We start from the raw sequence: 23,322 nt of genomic DNA, 5'->3' as shown, positions 1-23,322 counted from the left end.
ACCCCATTTTTATTCTCTTGTTGGATCAATTACCCCTTCACCTTACCTCCTCTCCCTCCCCTCCTTATGCGAACGAGAAGACAAGAGGAACAGGGAGGATTTTAATCTTAATCTCCCGTCGTTGGATTACTTACCACCTCCCTCTCTCTGTTCTCCCCTTCCACGGTGGCTTTACCCTTCCCCGTCCCCCCCCACCCCGGCCCCTCTCCGATACCACTCTCCTCCCGGGTTATTTATCCCGCCACTATTTCGCGTGCGTGCCTGTCTGTATGTAAATCCCTTATTTAATTGTATTATTATTTGTGCGTGCGCGCAGCCCCCTCCCCCCGTCCCCTCTCGCTGTCTGTCTCTCTCTCGCTCTCTGTCTGTCTCTTTCTTTCTTGTCGGAGGCTGTGGGATAATGGCGTGTGGGTTGTGGCTGTGAGGATGAGTTCCTGCTTCGTGCCGAACGGGGCCAGCCTGGAGGATTGCCATTCCAACCTCTTCTGCCTGGTAAGCCTGGGCCACGCACGACAGACCGGGAGGGAGAGGGAGAGGAGGCTGGGGGGAGGGGAGGAAGGGGTAGTGGAAGCAAAGCAGCCATTTTTAGCATAGCTTCTGTTGGATGAGTCCTCGGAGTAGGCCCTGCCTGGAGCCAGCCAACTCTCCCATGCCCCTCCGGTTCCCCCTCCATCGCTGTCTGTCTAGCCTCGCCCCTCCCTCCGCTTTCTTCCTGGGTAGTAGCCTCCCTGCAACTCGCCTTTTCCTTCCCTTTCCTCGCCTGCAACTTTTCCTCCTTTCTCCCTATCTCCCGAGCGTGCTATTTCTCGCAGGAGGTAAGGAGATCTGCTTTGCTCCTTCTTCTGTTCAGCCCCGCGTCTCGGGGAACTTTCTCTTTTTCGCTCCCCACTCGTGACATCCCAGGCAAATCCGAGCCCAAACCTCCCTTCTTCCCTGCTTTTTAAAGCGGTCTCTCCTACTGCTTGCTTTTATTCTGGAGGTCTGCTTTTGGTGATGCGCTCCCTGCGAAGCGGTGGTATCTTGTGTTGTGTTGTGCACCATTTTGTGGTCTTTTTTTTTTTTTTTTTTTTTTTTTTTCAGCCCAAGCGTGAACTCGTTCAAATTGTTGATTTTCGTAGCTCCCAAAGTAAATTTGATTTAACCGGACTGTGATGTAATTTTGGTGGCTGCGCTGAGCTGTTTCATCTGCTTTTTAATGCAAATTAGCTAATCTTAGCTGGGTGCCTGGTATTTTTTATTCTAGAGATTGTTATGAGTAAAAACCTGTGCCAAGCTGTGGTACTGATATTTTTTTGGAGGGAGGGGAATCTGGACAGCCTGAACATGTCTGCAGCCTGCATCAGGCCTGCAGCTCCATATTAGTAGTGCGTTTTTAAATCTTAAAGTCTTTCTAAAGTATCAACTGTTGCAGGCTCCCTACCTTTCGCCTAAATTGCTTCTCCTTTTGAAGGTAGGAAGGTTGCCATGTTAGGTTTAAATGTTGCAGTAACCTTTGTGTGTTGTCATATTGGGAAGAAAAAAAACTAGCGACTCCTTAGCAAATGCCAGCCGACCTTGGTCTCCCTTCTCGAAGAGAACCCAGGGGCAATGCTTCCCCTTACCTGCCTTAAGGTGACTGTCCTCAGGTGAAAAACCTCAGCGCTAAAACTTGGTATGGTATTGCATTGTAGATAATCCGGGAATTGTCTGTTTCCCATTACGTAGAGTAGTAACTCTTTTACTTTATAAAGTCAAATGAATTTTTGCCTAGAAGGGGATTTAGTGGATCGTAATCAATGTGGATGCAAGTCTGAAACGTAATTTAACGATAAAAACAGGACTTAAATTCTAAAAATGTGGTGTGAGAAATGAAAAGTGTGATAGCTCATGGTAAAATAAGTGTACTTGAGAGGCTCTCTGCGTGAGATACAGAGAATTTTTTACAATGGAGGAACTTCTAAAATTTTCCGAAGTAGTAGACAACTGCAAGAATGTATGCTTGAGTTAGATTTAGTATATCACCCATTTCCTTAATCTTGGATTGAAAAGGTAGTGTGTAAGCAAAGAGAAAGACGTTCTTTGCTAAGGCAAGTGTTTAGTAGATTGGACAGTTGCGGTCTGCAAATAATGACATTATTCACTCGCCTTTCACTTTTTAAATTTTAAATCAAATCTGACTTTTCTCTCTGTAATCTTAAAGCTGCAGTGAAAATGAACAGCTCTTGCTTTACTGCAGTTGTTAAAGGAGATTTTAAAACAGGATGCCTGATTTTTTTCCAGTACACAGAACTTAGAAGTATGGTTTCTGTTAAATTTTGTTGGATTAATCCTTCCTTTCTTCCTTCCACCCGCCTCTTCCTGTGCCATCATCTTGTTACAGCAAGATGTTTCTGTTGGGGAGGTACCTACCACTGCGTCTGACAGTTGTTCTTTTCCTTCCCTTAGGCTGATCTAACTGGGATTAAATGGAAGCGATATGTATGGCAGGGTCCAACATCTGCCCCAATTCTCTTTCCGGTCACGGAAGAGGACCCTATTTTGAGCAGTTTCAGTCGCTGTCTGAAGGCGGACGTACTCAGTGTTTGGCGCCGAGACCAGAGACCTGGACGCAGGGAGCTATGGATATTTTGGTGGGGTGATGACCCCAACTTTGCTGACCTTATTCATCATGATCTCTCAGGTAGGAGGAAACAAATACCTTCTTTTGGTAGTGAAAGGATGCTGTTACTCAGGGCTGTATTCTGCCAGCCCTTAGAAAACCTGCACTAGATGAACTGTTGTCTGTAGGTAAGATAAATTTATTGCTACAATCTGCACCTTCTGAGTTTATGGTGGTAGTGGAGAGAGCTCTCAGAAAAGGCAAATTGTTACGGCAGTGCAGGGATCAAACAGCTGCTGCCTGTGTTTAAGTGGTCTCAGACTGCTAGATTTTCAAGAAACAAGTTTTTGCTCCCCGCTTATTTCTTTTGAAAAAAAGCAGCCTATGAATTTTGGCAGCTTCTTCCCAAGAAAGCTGTGCCTAAAGCTGTGCCTGTGATTCAGAAGTGATGTCTTAAACATGTTTTGATAAGATCCCTTTTGTTGGCCAATTACAACTTTCAAATTCAAATAGTAAGCCCCGATTTATTATGTAATAGGAGTTATAGAGGTCTGGGCAACTCTTGGACGGTATGGAGTTGTTTTGATTGGAAGTTGCATCATCGGTGAGAAGCCCGCAAAGGCAGGCATCTGAAACTAGCATGTGAGAATCTCTAAACCTTGCGTTTTTATGATTTCTCTCTCCCCCTTTCCCAGTGCTCTGAAAGCAGGTACGGGTTCAAACTTAGGCTTTTGAAAGACTGACGATATCTACGTTTCGCAATAATGTTGTACTTCAAATTCGACACCTTGTTTTGAAAATGTTTACTTGTTGCTCTCAAATCCCAAAGTTGGGTGGCTTTCCAGTTGCTTATCAGTAAGGTGACAAAGTTAGGAGTTTAAACTATCTGTGTAAGTCTAGTGGTAAGGCTACACTAATTCTAGAAAAAAAGCAAAGTCACATCACTCCAATTTCCTTTCAAATAATGTACAGTATTCAGATTACTGAAGTGTAAAATGAGACCAAGGTTTGGTGACCCGGTAACCAGAAATTGTTAATGCTGTCTGTGTTTGTGGATAGCTGAAGAACAAATACGAGTTTGAAGTGCCACTGAGGAAGTTGACTTGAAACAATTTAATAATGTGTGGAATTTTCATACAAGAGTAATATGATCTGAAAAACAATTGACGCACTAAAATGATGTTTATTTCTTTGAATAATTGACTTCAAAGATTGGGATGTTGCTTGTATTCCCATCTGTCCTGGAACTGGAAACTTTGCATCTGAAGTAGCTCTTGTATTGTAGGTTGCTTGATATTTTAGTGCATTTAAGGCTTTCTTATTTTGCCCTACGAATAACCTCAGTCTTGACCTGCAGGGAACATCCCTTGTATGACTGAGATGCAACTTAGACTGAGGCCAAAAATAGCATTTAGTCTGCCCTGAGCAATGACCAACACTTCTGAGAAAGTATCTATGTAATTTTTTTTTTTATGCTGTTGGCTGGTGGGATTAAATTGAGGCAAATGTTAGATTATTTTTTGAGCGGAAGATCAGATGGAAGTTAAGCCATTTGGAGAGCGCATTTCTGCACTGCCTGGCCATCAAAATTATTTGTTTGAGCAACTTGCTTTGTGTTCTCTCTTGAATCTATCTGGTAGTGATTTAGTATAGAGGTACCTTTTGAAAACAGTGGTGTTCTGTAGCTGAACTTTCAGATCAGCGCGTAGTTGCGCTTTTACAGAATTACACTTTTGCACGGGTAGATAAGCACGTATCATCCTAGGTATTTACCAACTCTTAACCTCCCTTAGGGGATAAGGGAGAGACAGTGGAAGATTAGAGTCTCCCAGCCCCGTCTTTGCAATTGTTTTGGGTGTTTTCTTTGTTCAGGTCACCAGTGGATGTCTGTGCTTTGGTAGAGAGGCTGTTCTATGTGTCCTGCTGCTAGGTATTTTTCTACATAAATGCTTATCACTCATGAGACTTACATCTACACATAGACATAGGTATCTGACATCTTGGTTTTTGCAGGCATGTTTTTGTCCCCTTTTAATTAAAAGGAGGGATTATAATCTCTTAGAGTGTGTTAGTCTGCTTGGCTCTTCTGACCAGAAGTTGATAAAGATACTAATCAGCTAGATTGTGGAGGAGATGGCTGAGGAGTGCCTGCACCTGCACTTTTTCTCTTTCCCGTTGCACAAAATCTTAATGTGAACCTCATACAAGAAAGAATTATGGCTGAACCCAAACAATGTTATCTGACCTTTATCATAGACCTAATGGATTTTTTTCATTGGTGGACAATTTCTCCTGGTAATTCACGTTGCCCTGTTCTCCCAATGATTGCTTGTTACATTTTCAATGGGAAAGATAAATTACTTCCTAGTAGAGGCTGGTTACCTGCAAAATTGGTTGGAAATTGTTTGCTGCTGAAGGTTAAGGTGCTGCCTCATTTAGAACTTTTCTACTCGGTAGGTGAAGAATTGTCCTGAAGAATGGGGCAAGGGAAGAAGAGAGGGCTAAGAGCGAGCTGTTGCTGCTAGCATGTCCTTTATTGCCTACGGACAGACTTCTCTTGGGGAGGTGGGCCTTGAACGAGCTGTAGTTAGAAGTATGCCAGGGCAACGTTAGTAACCTTTGATTTTTGGCTTCCTTTGGTATGAAACTATGCCTGTTAAGGAGAGGTTGGTATTTTGATGATTTCTGACTTTTTTTGGTGATTTGTAGTTTCAGTGAACAATGGACATTCAGTGTCTGGAACACATCGTGGTTATCAGCCCTCGGGGATTTGAAATATGGCAGCTTTCAAAAATCCTTTTGTCCCCTACAGAGTGCCCTCAAGAGGGAACATACAGTTTTGTGGGTGTACATCTATGCATTTGAGATTAAAAAAAAAATAAATACTCTCTCTGTCTTCAGCGTGTACATTCTAGAAGTTCATACTTTGCCCGGGAGATATGTTTGAATGCCTGCCACTGGCTGTGTCTGAATTCTCGTATCAAGCCTTGGGTAACTGTCTTGTTGATGGTCAGGGTTTGTTGTTGCCTGGGGGCATGTCAAAAGGAGACTTGTTCAGAGATGCCGATTGATCAGTAATATTGACTTCACTCAATCATTGTTTTTCTTTTGCCTTCCCTAGGAAGATGTTTGCTGTATGTAATACCAAAAACCCCATAAGCCTATTTCTACCCCAACATAGCTAGAGGCAGACAGAAGTTAGTGAAATGTTATTTTATCTTCTAACAACCTCAAAGGTTATGTTTTTGTTGTGGCAGTGAGGCTTGATTATAGTAATTCCTGCAACTCAAACCTTAAAGCAGGGCATGTCTTCAAATTTCAGAAGGCAATGGTCTCTTGCTGGTCTGATCAGGAGTTATTTTATCAGAAAGGTTCTTTCTGGTTTTAAAGCGGTTACCTATATGCTTGGATTTTTTTAAATTGGCAGTAGATGGCTTCAAACCTGAGAACAGTTGGGTATGAATTAATTATGTACAGGACATAGTCCCAAGGAAATGGTTATAATTTGATTGATGCTTGGATAGGGGAATGCTTCTATATGTCTTTGACCTTCAAATTGCATGTTTTAAACGGTGAGCTATAAGATGCGTCTTTTTTGTTCTGGTGTCTATTAAATCTTGTTAATTTACTTAAAAAATTAAAGAGTTTTCTTTGTACCTGTCATATCAAGATAATCCGTTTTTGTTTGCTGAACAGTCTTCCTCATGCTTCTGTGAGGGATGAATGTATAAAAATAGTGCTGGTCTTAGCTCCTTGCTGGGCTTGTAGGAGAGCTTTAAAGAAAAAGGGGAAAAGTTCATATACTGATGCTTGTCTGTTGATACTGTATGGTAAAAACAGCAACAGTCATGGCAGCAGAGACTTCTATGTGTTGTGTAGTTCTCAATATATTGTGCATTATAGATCAAATCCTTGTCTCCAAACAAATCTGTGAATTGGTTGGTTTGTGCTGATGTCAGCACTGAGTGTCTCATTACTTTTAGTACAATGGAAACCAGAGTCTGAGCCAGTTATCATGCCGAGGGTTCTGCAAAAAAGGCCTGCCAGTTGCACATAGTTGGCAAAGTGAGCTTTGAAAATAGTTCAGCTAGTGGATTGCATAGGTTTTTTTTAATAACATTTGCTTCCTAAGACCATTAAACTCCTGCAAAAAAACCCAACCAACAAAACATGACACTTTCTTAAAAACGTTGCACCTAATGTCAGTACGGTGAGCTTAAGTAACTTGCCTGTGGTGGATGTTCCTGGGTATGCAATAAGAAGGCGTTACAAATGTTCCTTGCTGCGTGGTGCATTGGTGCTTTAACGTTTCTTCAGTCCTCCATGTTAAGAGATGTGTCCACTTAAGCAAAACTGCTGAGAAGCATTATGCAAAAATTACTGATGCAGTCTTTGTAAAACTTCTGTGACCTGGTGTGAGTACCAGCTCAAAGATGATGTTTAACTTTTTTCCTTTTTTCTCCTGACCAACACGCATGTGAAATACCTGTGGAGTAAGGTGAAAAATACTTCGTCACGGTAGATGAGGATTTTGCGTCATATTATGTTGGTTGTACATACGATGTCACATGTGTAATATACCTGTATAAATAAGACCAATAACTCCAGGGGCTCTAAGGGTGAGATTTAACAGTATAAGTAGAATGTACTTGTGTATGGATTTACTCAAACATGGTGTGGAGGAGGATATTGGAACATCTAGCTAGAAAGTTTTTCAGCTTTTCTTGCCTTGTGGCCATGCAGACCAGACCAGTCTCACTTACACATGACAAAGAGTGAGGGAAAGCTGTTGCCTTGTTATCCTTGTAAACAGGCATAGCTACGCGCTTAGAAAAAGGTCATACTTTCAAAGTTTCGATACTTAGAAAAATATTCTGCTGGATAGAAAAGGTGTAAAACCTATATATGTAATGCCGGTAAAGGTCTGGAACTACAAAAACTAACTTGTAATGGTACTGAATATTTTGAGTATGGTATTTTGGACAGCGGGTCATGTTTGGCTTGCTTCTCAGTTGATGAAATTATCCATCTCATTTAGATATCCACAGTCGTATCTGGACTCTTTTCAGTGAATGTAGATAGCTGTTACACCTCTACTAGAAACAAACTTAAATTATCTTACTGGTATTCTTAAGTTGGTGTTTTTCAATTGTAGTCAGTCCTTTTTTTCACACAAAATCTATTGCTTCTCACTTATTTCATAAGGGATATAGGCCCTCAACATTATTTTTTCAGTAGGTTAACTGGATAATTTTTGCTTTGAGCAATTTTATTTAATCTTAAAGTATTTGCATTTAAAAATCTGTTTTTTAAATAGAAAATTTTACTTGAAGTGCTTCTGTCATATTATTACAATATTGTATACAGCAGCAATTTCACACTGCTTTGCTTATTATACTTCCCTCGTAATCTGAAGCTTATATAGGGAGTTTGATTGTATAAGTCAGTTTTGCATCAGTCTATTTCTGTAACTGGCGTGCTGTCAAATGATGACAGAAAGGAAGCCTATGAAGGTAAGTAATACTTCTAAAAGACGCATCTCAGTCATGATGCTAAGGAATAGATTTTTTTTAATTTTTTTTTTTTTTCCCTCTGTGTAATTGAAGTAATGGGAAGGGGGCAGAAATTGTAGTCCACAGTGGAGGTTTGACTGTGGTTTCTTTCTTTGCATATTTTATTCTAGAGGTTCCTTGAGCATTAGGAAGATATTTTTAATGGCATGGTAAACATATGCAGCCTTTTCAAGAGTTGGTGCTTACTGGTGTTTTGCTGGTGTGGCCAGATATATGTTAAAAGGAAGAAGGGGGAAAGTCCCCATTCTTTAAAGGTGTTCTTGAAAATGTAATTTTTAATACTGTATATTTATCTGTTGCAATATAACTGAAGAAATTCAAAATTGGTATTCCTGCAAAAACATACGTTAGGCAAAGATACATTTGTTAGCAGCCCTCAACTGATGAATTTAATAATGTAATATCAGTAAAAATGAACCATACTGTTTCAGGTGAACTGTATGAAGAATGTAAAGTAGAACATAAAAGTACTGAAAGCAAATAGCCTCCTACAGCTGTTTCATTCAAATTGGATGGTGGTAGAATCAAGGAGGTGTTGATGGGGAAGTTTGTTATTTATGTGAAGTATGAAAATTGCTTTTTCCTGGACATTGTTTCCACTAAGTCTTCATTTCTTGATAATTTTTAGCTTCATTTAAGGGAAACTCTCTACTTAATATGTGGTGTAAAGAAGGAGGGAACAAAATTAGTTACTGTGGGATGGCATGCATATATATTTTTTTTAATGGATTGACATAAAAGTATGTCATGGAGGAGTTGAGTGGTTTGGACAGCTAAGAGGACTAATCAAAAACAAAATATTCGTAACCTTTAGCTTGCCAGAGCACTTTTGTGGATAACACTTGTCTGAAGTGAAATTGTGGCTTAACACTTTCTTAAAATGAGTCAGCAACTTATTTTGGTTTATTATCGCTATCAGATTGAACATTTGAAGTTATTGCATTTAAGAAAGATTAGAAGACAAAAGTGCCTCTTCCCCTCCCTCTCTTTTTAAAAATGGTTTACTTCGTACAATTTCTGTTAAGTAGGAGGATTTTTCTCATGTTGAGAAACAACAATTTGAATGAAGAAAAAAAAAATAGCTGGGAGATGTGAGCAGATGTCATATTTCTCTCCTTCCATCCGCCACTAAAAAAGGGGGAGGGGGGAATGACTAAATAGACTTCAAAAAGACACAGAACACTTACTGCTATTTTTTTGCATGAATTTGAATAATGTTCTGAAATGAGGATATCTTTAACTGTCATCTTATTTAACCTTCCCTTTCTATAGCAAGATGCACTTCAGTTTGAACAGGTGGTCTTATTTTGGGTACCAGACGTTCTTCCCCCTCAGTAGGCATGCTTACAGCATGCTCTCTTTTTAAATATTAGGGTTTTAATTGTAATTTCCATCTAATGCCTTACACTTTCCCCACATAATATGCTCATCTATGTTTCAGCAATAAACTAAAACAGCTAGGAGAGCTCTTAAGAGTTACAATCTTGTGGCAAGTCCTTGCATGTAAACTTTTGTTCATAACTTGGTTGTCAGCACAACTATTAACGCTAAATGAAGTACCTAGCACTTTGTAGTGTCTTCACAAAATTGAAACCTCTCCTTTGTTTCTGTAGTGTGACCATCAAAGTACGGGCTGCGATTTACACTTCAGTATCTTTGTGATTTCAGCATCTTTCTTCTCATTGATACAGTAATATGTCAAAACAAAATTAGGCATAAAGGCTGGAAATAGCTCTTTCTGTTTCCTCTTATAATAGGTAATTGATGCAGGCAATGTTCTTAGAATGATTTTTTTTTTTTTTTTAAATTATGAGAGCCATATAGAAACCAACTATTTAACCTTTGAAATGGCGTGGAGTTTATTGTGCAGTTAAAGTCCAATATCATTAAGCTTTGTAGTTAATGTTTGCTCTGTTGAGCTGCTTGTTTGCCACCAGTTGAGCAGTAGGTGCTGAGCCGCGAAGCTGCCCGTAGGACGGGGCTGCTCATTTGTGTACGGCTACGCATCTCCGAGCTGGGGAAAAACGTGTCCTCTTGGCACAGACACTTTATGCCCTTTGACTTTGGACCTTTGTTGCTTTTTGTTACCAGCTGCTTGTACGATGTTTCTTTAGTGAGTTACTCCATTATCTTTTAGCTTTACGGTTTTTGAAAACAAGTTTTTGCTGAACTTCGAAACTGGAAGTAGGTGATGGGTGGGAAACTCATGGTGAGGTCTCTTACTTAGGAAATGTGGTTCCTTGCTTTTCCTTGTCAGTACCAGAAAATCATTTCATGTAATGATTCATCTGTAATGGTGTGCACCTCTTCATTTATAAATTATGGGGCAGGTCTGTTTACTCTTCTTCTGTCCCTCGGAGGAGGATACTAGGAGTAATTTGCTTTCACAATCCTGATCTTGACTGGAAACGTACTTCCATTTGTGTGGAATCTAGCAATATACAAATACGGCCACCATCTTCTGGTTGCAATAGTATCTTGAAATTCCTTTCTCTGCCATCTTTGTCTTAAAAAATTGTTTATTGTAATAATTTGTAAATTTTTTTTCTTTAAAATAAAACTTAGGTGTCTGGTTTTCTACGTGGTCTCTAATTTAAGGTTATTGAGACTTTAGTTAATACTATTGCAACCTTTTAAGCTTGTAAGTGGCTTCCAGATAAAGATGAAGGGGCTTATTTCAAAGGGAGATTTAAAATGCAAGGACTTGGCTGTATTACTGAAGTTTTCTGACCATCAAGCAAACCAGTGGAAAGCTATTTGAACCAAAATCCTCTGTGAAGGAGAGGTGAACAGACAGGTTGCTATTGTAAGACCTGTTGTACAAAAGTAAATCCCAAGCCTCGCTGCTTGGAGGTATGCAAAGAAGGCATGAGGGGCAACAAATGTGAGATATGGGCAGCCTGTTCTAACTTTGAACTCTGAGTGGGGGTTGGAGGAGATGACCTCCACAGGTCTCTCTCGACCTAAATTATTCCATGACTATCCAGAGACCAAAGTAAAAATATGTCTCCTTATTTATGTCAGACAATCTTCTAGTCTCTGCTGCTACCTGGAGTATAAAAGCAATGGTGTTACAAGGATAACTATGCTAGGTTAGTCCAAGGAGACCAGTAGCAGATCCTTAGGGATATATGTAAAACATGTTATGCAAGGAATTGTAGGCATACAGGTAAGACCCGATTGCCACTAATTTACAGACAAGATCTCAAGTTTTCTTTATTATCCTCCATATTAGTGTGTTGCTGGGAACGAATGATATCACGCATATGCTGAGAGATGCTGCAGGATCTTTCAAATGCCCCTCATTTTACGTGTGCAATGTAATTGTAATGCCACTGTAACTCTTCGGACGAGTGCATATACTTCTAGGACCTGTAAACTATGTTCGAACACTGGTTATGCGCCAGAGTGGTTGAAGAGATTACAGCTTCTTATGAATCTTGCTTTCCAATTTGGCAAATCATCTTGGCTTGTGTAAGTTGGATTCCATGACCATGTTTGATTTGTGGGGCACATAAGATCTCCGCATTTCCCTTCAGAATCTTATCAGTATGAACTGGGCTTTGTTTTTCTGCTTGCTGTTTTCCTCTTCTGATATATGTATAGATCAGAAAGCAGGACTAGCCTGCTTAATTTTTTTATTTTTTATTTTTTTTATTTTGAATTAAAAAGAAAAATTGCAGTTGTGAGAGTCTTCTGGGGAGAATCAGGTTGCTCCTACTGGTTTTCTGAATCTGGGTAATTTTTTTTTTTTTTCCCCCTTCCTCTAGCAAATTGATGAACATTAAGGGTCAGTTGATCAATGGTATTTTGCTCAGCTTTCCTCAGTCGATGGTAGCTAAAGACACTAGGATATGTTAAAAGTTTGGCTTTGGACAATTTATTTTTAAGCATAATTGTCAGCTAACTTTTCAGGATAAGTAATTCCGACTACCCTGAACATGACCCACCTTGCAGACAGATCAGTGTACAGTGATCTTGTAGGCTGAAATGTATAAGGTACTGGTGCTAGTTGTTGCCTTTTGTGTACAAATAACTGTTGAATCTTTTTTCCTCATGGGAGATGAGATGTTTTTACAGCTGATGACTTTTAGTGGTTATACTATTATAAAGTGAGTAGAGTTATTATCTGAATGTTACAGGCTTTTTTTGATTGCATGTTATGCTGTGAATGTCTTAAAAGCTTGTGCAAGAGCAAAGGATATTGTGATACGTTCATGAAATAATAAGGTGGACTTCAATGCTAATTTATTTTTTCCCTTTGCCTTATAGAAGAGGAAGATGGTGTTTGGGAGAATGGACTTTCTTACGAGTGTCGCACTCTACTTTTCAAAGCCGTTCACAACCTGTTGGAGAGGTGTTTAATGAATCGGAATTTTGTACGCATTGGGAAATGGTTTGTGAAGCCTTATGAGAAAGATGAAAAACCTATAAACAAAAGGTAGGCTGTTTTATTTTGGTTTATTAAAGAACTTGTAGGGTTTATTTAAGCTTCATGTTAGAAGAAGCATCTAATTAAGAGCACTCTGTTCATGGTTTATTTGGGAACGTGGATCTCTGTTCTTTCTTGGTTTTCTGCCTTTTTGGAGTTCTTCAAAACTTCCTTATGATGAAAGGAAACAATACTAAAGGTAGTAGGCAGTCTGTTCTATACTGGTACTTGTATACAGACTGCGGATAATAGGGATGTTGGAAAAGAAGATAGTCTTCTAGAAAGGAAAAAAAGGATACCCACTCTGGACTTGACAGTATAGCGACCGGGACTAATTCGGATTGTAAATACTAAGAAAGATTCATTCTTTGAGCAAGCAGGATCTAGAGAGCTATTTACAGGTACCACATGAGGTTTGGATAAATTGCATCTTATGGGAGATGTTGAGAAGAGAGTTTGAAATGTCAGCTCCTGGTCAGAAAGAAGGTTGTGTCTGGGAATGCTGGTGTTAAAAGAATACATGTGGCCTCCACATTGAGCGGGAGGAGGGCGAGAAGAGGATTTTTGATCTAAATTGGAAGGACTTCTTCTCATGGTTCTAACGTGGTTTGACACGGTCTATGTTGCCTAGCAATAAATAATGAAATGAATAAAAACTAGGTTAGCTGGAACAAGTTTAATCGCTGTTCCCAAATCAGCTTTTAAAATCCAAAGTCATTTAAAGCTTAGACGATGGATTTTTGTGGTGTGTTGGTTGTTTTTGTTTTTGTGTTTTGTTTTTTGGTTTTTTTTTTTGTGTGTGTGTATGTGTATATGCATGCATTAAATCTTGAATGCAGGAAACTTTGAGATCAGTGGCTTTGCTTTTTGGGTGTGGAGTTGGCCATTGTTGGCATCTTCTGCAATAAATTTAAACTTGAAAGAAAATTAGAGCTGTTCTGGAGCAAAAGAAGCAGAAGCACATGTTTGTGTGTGTTTCTATTAGTAGTTGTGAACTGCTGCTTTTAATTTATGGATAAACTTGTCCTTTAGTTCTAGGCAACTCTTTCTCCACCCTGGTTAGGGCAAATGTTTCCTCTCTGGGGTGTCCTTGTCCATCCATTTCTTCTGTGTGTTGTTGCTATAAATCAATAGTAAAGAGTTTACTTTTAACTATTTGGGCCAATATTGTCTTGGCACAGTCTGGGCTTTCCTCATTTGAGGAACTGGTTTTCCAAATTGCCATTTAAAACTAGCATTAGTTTTGTCATGGCATCTCTTACAGTAATTCTATAAAGTGCTCTACAGCAGCTGGAAAAGCTGATGAAAGCTTTTAAAATAAAATAGCAGTGTTTGTTTAATTTAGAAACTCTGATTCTTTTTTTAAGAAGGTCAGAAGGTCAGCATGCTTGATGAAAATAACTGAAGGAATTGTGTGCTTACCCACACAACAACTTCATCATAAGCAGTCCTGAACTACTGGAAAAATATGTGGAAAGATTTACACAGATCTGCATAAAACAACTTCTTCGTAGAGAAATCTCAATGTTTCATACCAGACAGCTCAGTATCATGTGATATTCTGAGTACTGGCTTTTATGAAGTGAAGTGGGGGGAACGGTTAACAGATGTGCATACTCTTGGCATATTTGGCTCATCCCTTCTAGGAATATCTGTAATTTGGATAATCTATACTCTCTGGAAGGTTAAGCTGTTCAGAGGTATGGGTTCAGGCCTCTGCCTCTCCCAGCAACTTCCTGTGGGAGAAACCCAAATGGCTGAAGCAGGTGCTTTGTGGTACCTCCTCTGTGGGTAGGAAGTGTGTCGCTGTGGTTGAGGAGGAAACGTCAAGTGGAATGCTTTGAGTGGATTTTGGTGTCTTGTATGAATTGGGATACTCCCCTAGTCAAAAGGGACGTTTCTCTCTTATCAAGAATGACACCGCAGCAAAGCGTGAGGCCCTAACTCAACATAGAAGGACTTGCTGCCTGCTTAGAAAATGCTCTGGATGTTGCACCCTGGCTGCCAATATGTTTCTTACCAGACAACTGGTATTCAGGTTTAGTTTTTGTTAGTTCTAGACAATTTTTATATACTTTTCCTTCCTCAGGATCCATTTAATCAACAAGACCTATGCTAAGTTTCTTTTTTTGGTAGATGGGGCTGGCTTAATTAAAAACCAAAACAAACCACCACCAGCCCCTCCCCAAAGCCATTCTTCTCTCCACGATTATGGATGCACGTATCTTAAGAATCAGAACAGTTTTGAAGGTATATTTTTGTCTTTTGGGCATTTTCACCATCTTTCAAGTAACAGGAATAGTAATATTCGTAACGTTAATCTCAAAAGCATGTCATCCTAGCTTCTTGATATAGGAAGAATAGTCTTTTTCAGAAGACTTTCTGTTGCTTCCTCTGTTAGAAATGTGTATATCTCCCCCAACAGCAGGGCTTCTCCTGTGTAGATGTGGCCACAGATGAATGTGGCAGATCCTGCACCTGTCAGGGAATAAAGCCTTTCTGTTCAGGAACGTTGTAATTACTTCTCTACATTGCTTGTGTTGATTAAATGTATATCTCATTCTTAAGGAAGAAAAAAGTTACCCGTGATGGTGTTGGTATATTTTTATTCATCCTTAGAAAATGATGAATAGTGGGAGAAGCACAGGAAGAATCTGCGCGTACCCAAAAATAGGAAGGTTTTGCCCCCCTCTCTGGTATCCCTGCGTGAGTGGCGTCTCGCTTCATTTCAGACCTTGTTACTGTTATCTTTAGTGCCTGCTTCCATCCTGTATTGTTATGTATGCTTTGCTTTCTTTGCCTTAACATTCAGAAACCCCGAGACAGAATTCATGGGCCTGTATAATTTAAAGGCACTTAGTATACCGGTCTGCTTCAGATCGTAGTTGATATTACCCTGCACTCTGGGGCTTGGTTGGCCACTGTATGGACTTGTTCTCTGGGTATTTGAACTGCAGATTGCAATAAGGTTGGTTGTTCTTGCTGGCAATCTTTAGTTTCAAAGACTTTGATTAGAGACCGAGTGGACAGTGCTCTTGATGGTGGAGGTAACTTCTTAACATGTGCTTTCTGGAGCTGTGGCCAAGCAATGTGCAGGACTTCAGTCCCACTTCTTCCCCTTCTTTCTCTTTGAAGAATGCACAGATAGAGCTATTTCTTTCATTTGAAGCTGATCCCATCTGTTTTTTTTTCTCTGAGTTCTGTTTGAAAGCATGTGGTTCCAGAATATGTGAGATTTTATGTTATCTGGTCTCCCAACAATAGAAGTCAGTCATGTTGCGCTTTTCATGTGTATGTGGTAGTGCAACAGACATAAGGCTGTGATTTCTAATAGGTGTTTGGCTGTGATGACAGATCCTCAGGCAGCCCTGGCTTCTGTCTGTTGCTCTGTTGTTTTTCCTTCTTGTATAAGGTTATATTAAAAAAAAAAAAAGTCAATTTCATCATTGCATTGCATACATCTTAATTTTAAGAGGACAGTCCTTAATGTTCATAAACTGATGCCACTGTGACACGTGAATAGATGACCAAGAAAATAAGAATTAGATGGTTTTAAGTGTTCACTGCTTAATTGTGTTTAATGGTGTGACTCAAACAACCTTATTAAACTAACCTCATATTATTGTTTAATATCTCTTAAAAATTTTGCTGTGGAAAAAGTAAAAACCTCTGATGTTTGCATTGTGCAGACACACGCTGCATGTTGACAAGGCTGCAAGGTGATAACCATGACCTGCTCTTCCCTCCCTCCCCCTTCTCCCCAGTCTAAAACCAGCATTGAGAAAAGCGAGACAGTCATGTATTTGGTGAAATTTGATCTGTTAGAACAAGTCACGATTACCATGCCTGAGGAAACTGTCTGAGGTTTTCAAGTATGCTAGTTCCATTTCTGTTTATAGATAGGGCAGGAACGGGGTAATTACCTCCCTAAAGTGTGTGTGTGTGTGTGTGTGTGGCGGGGTTTTTGTTGTTGCTCACTTGTAAGTAGGCGATTTTCAGTTTCAGGCATGGGTGATGGGGGTCAGCAGGAGAACAACAGTAGAATAAAAGACTAAAGGGAAGGTTTTGCTAATGGTCTTAGTTGTGACCAAACAGGAAAAAAAATAGTCTTTGCCTCAGTATTTGTCACAACCTTCTTCAATCACTTAAAGTGAGGTAAATTATAGAAGCTCAATAATGTGGTTTAAATGACTGCATATTAAATTACAAAGTTTGACAAATAGGAATCTTTCTTTTTTTCTCCTTTCCAAGCTCCTGTGTTGTTACTGCCACATTCAGCAGTATGGTTGTGTCTGCTTTATTTAAAAACCTACCCTATACGTGTATGAGATGGAGATTGTGATCTGCTGCATCTGATTGTCTGTCTACCTTTTCTGGTTAGACTGCTCAGATAACAGCCTTTGGACGAGGCTTTTCCTCTTGCCAACTGGATGCTAAAGTGGTAGTGTATACCTGGAATAAATATGATTAGGAAACTTGTCAGATTAAACGCTATTGTAGATACAATTCCCTAATGAAGATTAAATCTGACGCTCCTAATGAAACAAAAGTATGAAGTGCTTATGTGGAGGACATTTCCTGAAGTTTTGGTAATAAGTACAACTTGCTAAACTTTAACATGATTGAAATGCCAGTAAGCAAATAATTGAGTAATCCTGACTTTGTGGGAGGACCTGGTAAACAACTGAAAATCTAGACTACTGGAAGCTACAATATTACTTGTACGGTTGCTTCCCTCCCTGCCCCTTGTAAATAGGAAAGAGTATAACCAATTGCAGTGGGTGGCAAACCAGAACTTGGGTCTGATGGGTTCACTGAAAAAACAAACCACAAAACCCCACCAACCTCCACCCCCCAAAGAAAGAAGAAGGAAAAAAAAAACAAAACACCCAAATAAAAAACCAAACCAAAACAAACCCAAAACCAAAAACCCACTTGGAAAATCATAAGTGATAAGCTTATCATAGCTTACAAAATGAAACTTGCTGCACAGGTTTCACAGGTAATGCTGTTCAACGTTAGTCTGGGTACAGGATTTTATAATGCCAGCCCACTGTTCTTTTATTTTTTCACGGAAATTCTATTTTGTCTACCTGATGTGAATAATAAGTATATGACTTCATGTGAAATGACTGTTGAAAAAACTCTAGATATAAATTTGGGTTTGTTATTAGCCTTTGTACATGTAGTTATCTTGATTTGAAGATGTGCTTATTATAGTACTGAATAAATGTATTTATTTCTCTCTACCTCATCTTGCCGGGAGGGAGAGGGGAAAGTAGCCACAGCGGATGTGATTCCCAAGTTTGGTTTGGTGTGAGTGTGCTGGCAGATCTGAAGTCTTGAATGGCCATGGCTGCAGTGGTATTTTTTTTTTTTTTCAATTGGGCCATAGAAATGGTCTTGCTCCCTACTTCAGAAATGTTTATATTGATAATGCAACAGCAGTTACTCTGGAAGAGATCAGCTATTGTCTGTCTGGTCTTCACTGCCCTTAAGACAAAGGGAATGCTGTGCTTTCTGTCCTGAGCCCTCGTTTCTGCTTTATCCCACTGTTTGGCTACCTTTTTCCTATTTCCCACGGGATCCTCTTTCAATAGGAACAGAGTAGTTTTGCTTCTTGATCCCTCTAGAATGATGCTGTGAATTATTATTATTATTATTATTAAGGAACAGAATGAGGCGATTCTGGGTGCTAAAGCTGAAAAATTTCTTCATACTTGAGAGAGTTAACTCTACAAGAACAACGTGTAGCCACAGGTTTCGCGTTTATTTCTGTATATCTAATTTGAAACCATAATTGCTGAAACCATGAGGCTCTTCCTTGATACTGTTGGAATATTTTCTGTTAAGTCTGCTCAACTCCTTTTGCAGCGTAAATTTCCTCCCGATGTTAATCTTTAAATCAAACAATGTCAACATTTTTTTACAACAGCTCTAATGAGGCTGTTCTGGCATCGTGTACCGGCAGGAGAGCAGGTGATGTTTTTCCTTTTACTGTAGACAGCTGGAATTGAGAGCTGCTGTAAGTAGGACAGTGCAGGATAAACAGCAGGAGCTGAGAGCATTGATCACATGATTGTCTCTTTGGAATATTGGGTTGCTACAGAGACTACAAGCAGACAAATTTAGCGCTTTACATCACAAAGCAGTTTTCTCTTATTTGGCTTAAGTTACAGTGGTAGTTGGTTCATCAAGAAAAATGAAAAAATGATATGGCTCTTGGTTTTTAGCTTTCAACAATAAATCTGTGCTCTTTTTGTTCACTGAACAATAAGAATACAAAACCCATACAGATACTTCAGATTTTGTCGAATGAAAATTTTATAGTGCATTTCAGTTTTGAACTTCGACACTGGCTTAACGAGATGTTTGTAAATGTTTCAGAATGGGAAAGAGCAGTACATTGAAAGCTGTTACAGTCTTTGAAGCAGAGTAATGTCTAGCTAGTGTCTGTTTTCCAAATATGTTTTGGATTCTTATTCTTTATAGCGCATCCTCAATAATTAAAAGATAACAAGGTGGCCAGTTTCTTAGTCTCATCTAAGTTCTGAAATACAGGAACATGAGCAAACTCTTTTTGTAGTATTGCTTATCATTCTTCTATCTGGAGAAATATATACTTTTAATGTGCGTGTGTATATATAAACTTCTAGTTGCATTCTGAAAAAATCAGGTTTGCTTCTTTGTAAGATGTCATGCTAGAATTTTAGTAGGGTTCACATATAAAATAGTTTTTTTTTTTTTGTTTCAATCTTGTTTTTATTGGGATGAAGCTAAACTCTATTAATAATGAAGTTAATTTAAAATGTGGAAGTCTTTAAGGTGAATGTGACTTATTCTGGAATACAGGTCACTTGCTACATTTGTATTTGTTTTAGTGCATATAACTTGGTTATGGAATAAATATTTTTAACTTGCAGGTCTAACTAAAATCAAAACATCCTCAGCTATGTGAAAAATATTTTGGAGAGCCTTTTGACAGTAGTCATTAATGATGTGCTTTGAACTGGAAGGTTTTTTCTACTTTGCTATTAGCTATGTTTTTTGCTTTGTGTTATCATCAAAATCAGCTTTCTGCTATATTTACCTTCATGACCATAGGGAATTACTCAGAGATGCTTAGAAAAATGTCTGCTGTTCCATCTTTTTGTCAGTAGTTAGAGAAGCATCTGTATTTTGAGATCTTATTACTTCATGTTAAGATACAGAATATGTAACTCGCTTGAAAATGTAGATGTGCAATTGTTTAGATTTCTTTGAGCTTTCACATTAAGGATTTTAATGCCACTGTGTCTGCTTGAAGTGGGGACCTTGTGTGATGGGGCTGATACAAACTCTGATGTTACAGGGGAACTTGTAGCCAAGGGCATGTTTGTGAATTGATTAATGATGATTCAAACTCTTATCATAAAAAGTAGTACTGCAACGTAATGAGTATGTATGATAGCATGTTCTTCCTAGAGAATGAGGAACTAGTTTCTCTTATTCTCCATTTTCCTCAGCCCCTAGCGCTTAAAAAGCAAAACAACCCCCCCAAAAACAACTAAAACAAAACCAAAGAAAGCTCATGAAGTATTTAATAATTGAAACAATTTGCGTGCTTGCCTTGTGTGTTTTTTTGTTTTTGTTTTTTTTTTTTTTTTCTTTTTTCCTTTTTCTTTCTCTTTTTGTTTCTTAAATCAAGAAAACTCAAATGTCTCTCCTGGCAATTATTTTTGTTGCTGTGTTAATAGAACAATCTGATTTTAGTTATTTTACTTATTTCACATTTTGCTTATTACAGCAAACGCATACTTAATTTCCTGCTCCTTTCTAGTCTCAATTAAGATTGTGGAGCTTGGTAATTCAGGATGATGGATGGTGAGTGGAAATTGAAGATGCTGTATTGAAAATAAGACTGGCTGTTGAAGCAGTGTAGGTGTGAAGGTGGCTGCATAGAAAGCTTTTCTTCATTAGTGCGTTGCAGTGTTATGGCTATACCTGGAAGATGTATATAGTCACAAAGAACTACTCTGAACAAGCACTTACAAAGAAAAGGTGGTAGGTAGACGGGTTGTCTTGAGGGAGTTGCTTCTGCTTTTCTTCTGTTAGCTCATAAAGCCTCAAGTGGCTTGGCAGCTTCACTCTTTCTTCTCCATGTTGAAAAGCCCTAGAGGGTTGCCTGACAAAGAACAAAGCGTAGAGTGTAATGTATCGTAGAATAGAGGACGGTGTAGTGCATGTTGAGCATGTGGTCAGGTATGTAATTCCTCGAGACTTACTCTTTGGCAGTTACGTCTTGTTTTCTATCCTGTGCTGGTTGCTATAGTGTTGTCTCTCAACCTGGTTAAAGGAAAGAGAAAAAACCACCAAACAAGTGACTGAATATGCAGGGTCTTAGGGCTTCGTGCTGGGAGTGAGTCACCTTAAAACTCTTTACTATTTAAATTTTTATTTCCAAAAGAACCTATTTAATTGTGAGAGTGTGTTCTCCAGCCCAAGAATTTACATAGAAGGCAACTGTCACCTTTTAAAAAGGAACTTCTTTGATACTTTAAATTTATTAAGTGGCATACTGAAATAGTCTTGTAGTGAAGAATAGCTGTTTGGAGATGCTTCTATTTGGGCAGCAGTGATGCATCGGTTGGGAACTCTCAGCTCTATTGCTGCTGCTGATAACTGTTGTCAGCCAGTCATGATATATTGATCCTTGGTCAAAATGCCCCAAAGGATTCTGGGTGCTGGCCAGTATGTACCAACTTTTGGCAAACCTTTTATAACAGTCTGAAAAAATGATGCATATTAATTAGAGACTCAAAACTGTGGCTGATGTGTTTGTGCTCCTGAACAAGGTGTGTTCTACCCCGTTGAAAGGGAAATGGTAGAATCCTAATTGTGGCAGCCATTAGCTATGGACAGTAATTTTACTCTGCAATGTCCATTTTCCTCATTGAGGAAAAGGCATTAGAAAACACATAGTTTATAAGGATATGGTAAATATTTTAGTAGGGTTAGCAGTGCTTTGACTTGGTAAGCCACTCTTGGTTCAACTTGAGTAATTTACAAAGACAATCTAGGAAAATATGAGATGGCAATTATAAAAAAACCCAACACAACATTGTCCCTTTCAGCTGAAACATTTGGATGCTTTTTTGAATTGACTATTAAATGTGCTATAGGGTTTTTTAGTTGGAGCCTTCCTCGTTGCTTCTGATGTTGTCGCAGCCTCCTTGCCTTTCAGCCGTAGTGTGGTGCTGATTTGAAGTACGCAATCTAGTGAAGTGTGGATTAGTGAGGTTCTAATGCAGCTAATGTTTGTGAAGCACTTTGAAGATATAAAGCTCTATGTAAGTACTAATGTGGAGGAAAAAACAGACCTAATTACCTTTTTATCAAGGAGGTGTTTTCAGATTTGCTAATGGAGATGTAGAAACCTCATGTATATGTTAATCTTGGTGTGCTTTTCCCTCCTTCCCTTCAGTTTCTCTTACAAAAGCAGAAATAAAAATTGTATTGAAATTTTCCACATCAGTTTCTGTTTCTTTTGACACAGGATCATAATGCTTTGTCTCTGAAACAAAAACATCTTTGTCTTGTATGATTTGAGTGAAGAGGGGGCATGGGGGAATCAAAAATGTTTATAGAAATGCGTCTTAATGCAGCATAGGTGAGGACTGAAGGTTGCTTAAAATAGCATTACTTCCAAAGAGTATGTATTTTTTTTTTTTTTCCCCCTCTTTTTTAAGGTTGCTTTTAGTATTGGAACTCACTCTGACTGAATTCTGGTGTGTTCAGATCCAAATTTATAAAGAATGCTCGTTCTGATGACACTTCATAGCATCTGTATCAGAGATCAGTTGGAAACTGGATTATTGATATTTAAATTCTGAGATTAGGACTTTAATGAAATTAATTAGAATATTAGAAATATTAATGGAGTAACTTCATATTTACAGTCAGTTGAGAAAATTAGACTTTCGGGAGAACTAGGATTTTATTTTCAGAATTTTCTGTTAAAACTCTGCCCTCTGCTCTGAAGTCTTAAGTACACACATGCAAAAACACCTGATCATAATTGTAAAAGTACAAAAAAAGGGGGGGGGGAATCAGTGGTAGCTTTAGACAAGCTACATTTTTTTTTTTGCTGTATCTGCACCTTAAGGACTTCACTGATTCTCTCTGCATGCAGGACAAAAGTTCTGTGCATTGATGTATAGGTATTTTTTTCTATTTCGGTCATGAGATGCTGTGTACAAATTATCTAGTGGTCTTCTGAGCTACTTAAAAATGTCTGCAAATAAAAGGATAGGATGAACTCGATATTAGCAGGCAGGAAACCACCAGCTTGCTTTCTGTTATAGTGTCCTTGGCTGAATTGTAAAAGTAATATGCCTATTTACCCCAAAGTGATAAGTAGGTAAATTATTTTTTCTTGATTGGGATTTTTGGCTGTGAGGTGAGTTATTGAGGATAGGAGAAAGAGACTTAGAGAAATGGATTGGAGGGGGGAGATATTTTTTGTTTGATTTTGTTTTGTTTGGGTTGTGGTGTTGTTTTTTGTTTTGGTTTGGTTTTTTTACATCGTTTACGGTAAGGTTTGATAAGATTCCTCCTAAGCTGAGGTTGAGGTGGCACTAGGTACTAGCAGTCAGTCTCTGGGAAATTAAGGAACTGGAGAACATACAAATGTATTTAATTAAAAAAAAAACAAGAAGAATAAAAAGCATGCAGGTTAAGAGAATTTCTTGTTAAGTCCA

At 38.8% G+C, this 23,322-nt stretch overlaps 1 protein-coding gene across 2 annotated transcripts in view; it reads left to right on the top strand.

Moving 5' to 3' along the window:
- Positions 1-200: 200 nt before the first annotated feature.
- The window catches only part of MED13 (mediator complex subunit 13), a 56,809-nt gene continuing 33,687 nt past the window's right edge, over positions 201-23,322 (top strand). For both annotated transcript variants that reach the window (XR_004841334.1, XM_009633927.2), the window contains exons 1-3: positions 201-492; positions 2,425-2,659; positions 12,424-12,592. Coding sequence is in view for 1 of the 2 variants with exons in the window: in XM_009633927.2 (XP_009632222.1) it covers positions 427-492; positions 2,425-2,659; positions 12,424-12,592 (470 nt within the window). In the remaining variant the exon portion in view is untranslated. The remainder of the gene's footprint in view (positions 493-2,424; positions 2,660-12,423; positions 12,593-23,322) is intronic.

Source organism: Egretta garzetta, unplaced genomic scaffold, assembly GCF_000687185.1.
Source record: "Egretta garzetta isolate BGI_Z169 unplaced genomic scaffold, ASM68718v1 scaffold112, whole genome shotgun sequence".
Taxonomy (NCBI): Eukaryota; Metazoa; Chordata; class Aves; order Pelecaniformes; family Ardeidae; genus Egretta; species Egretta garzetta.
Note: the sequence above shows the minus strand (reverse complement) of the source record. Positions and strands in the feature narration are given on the sequence as shown.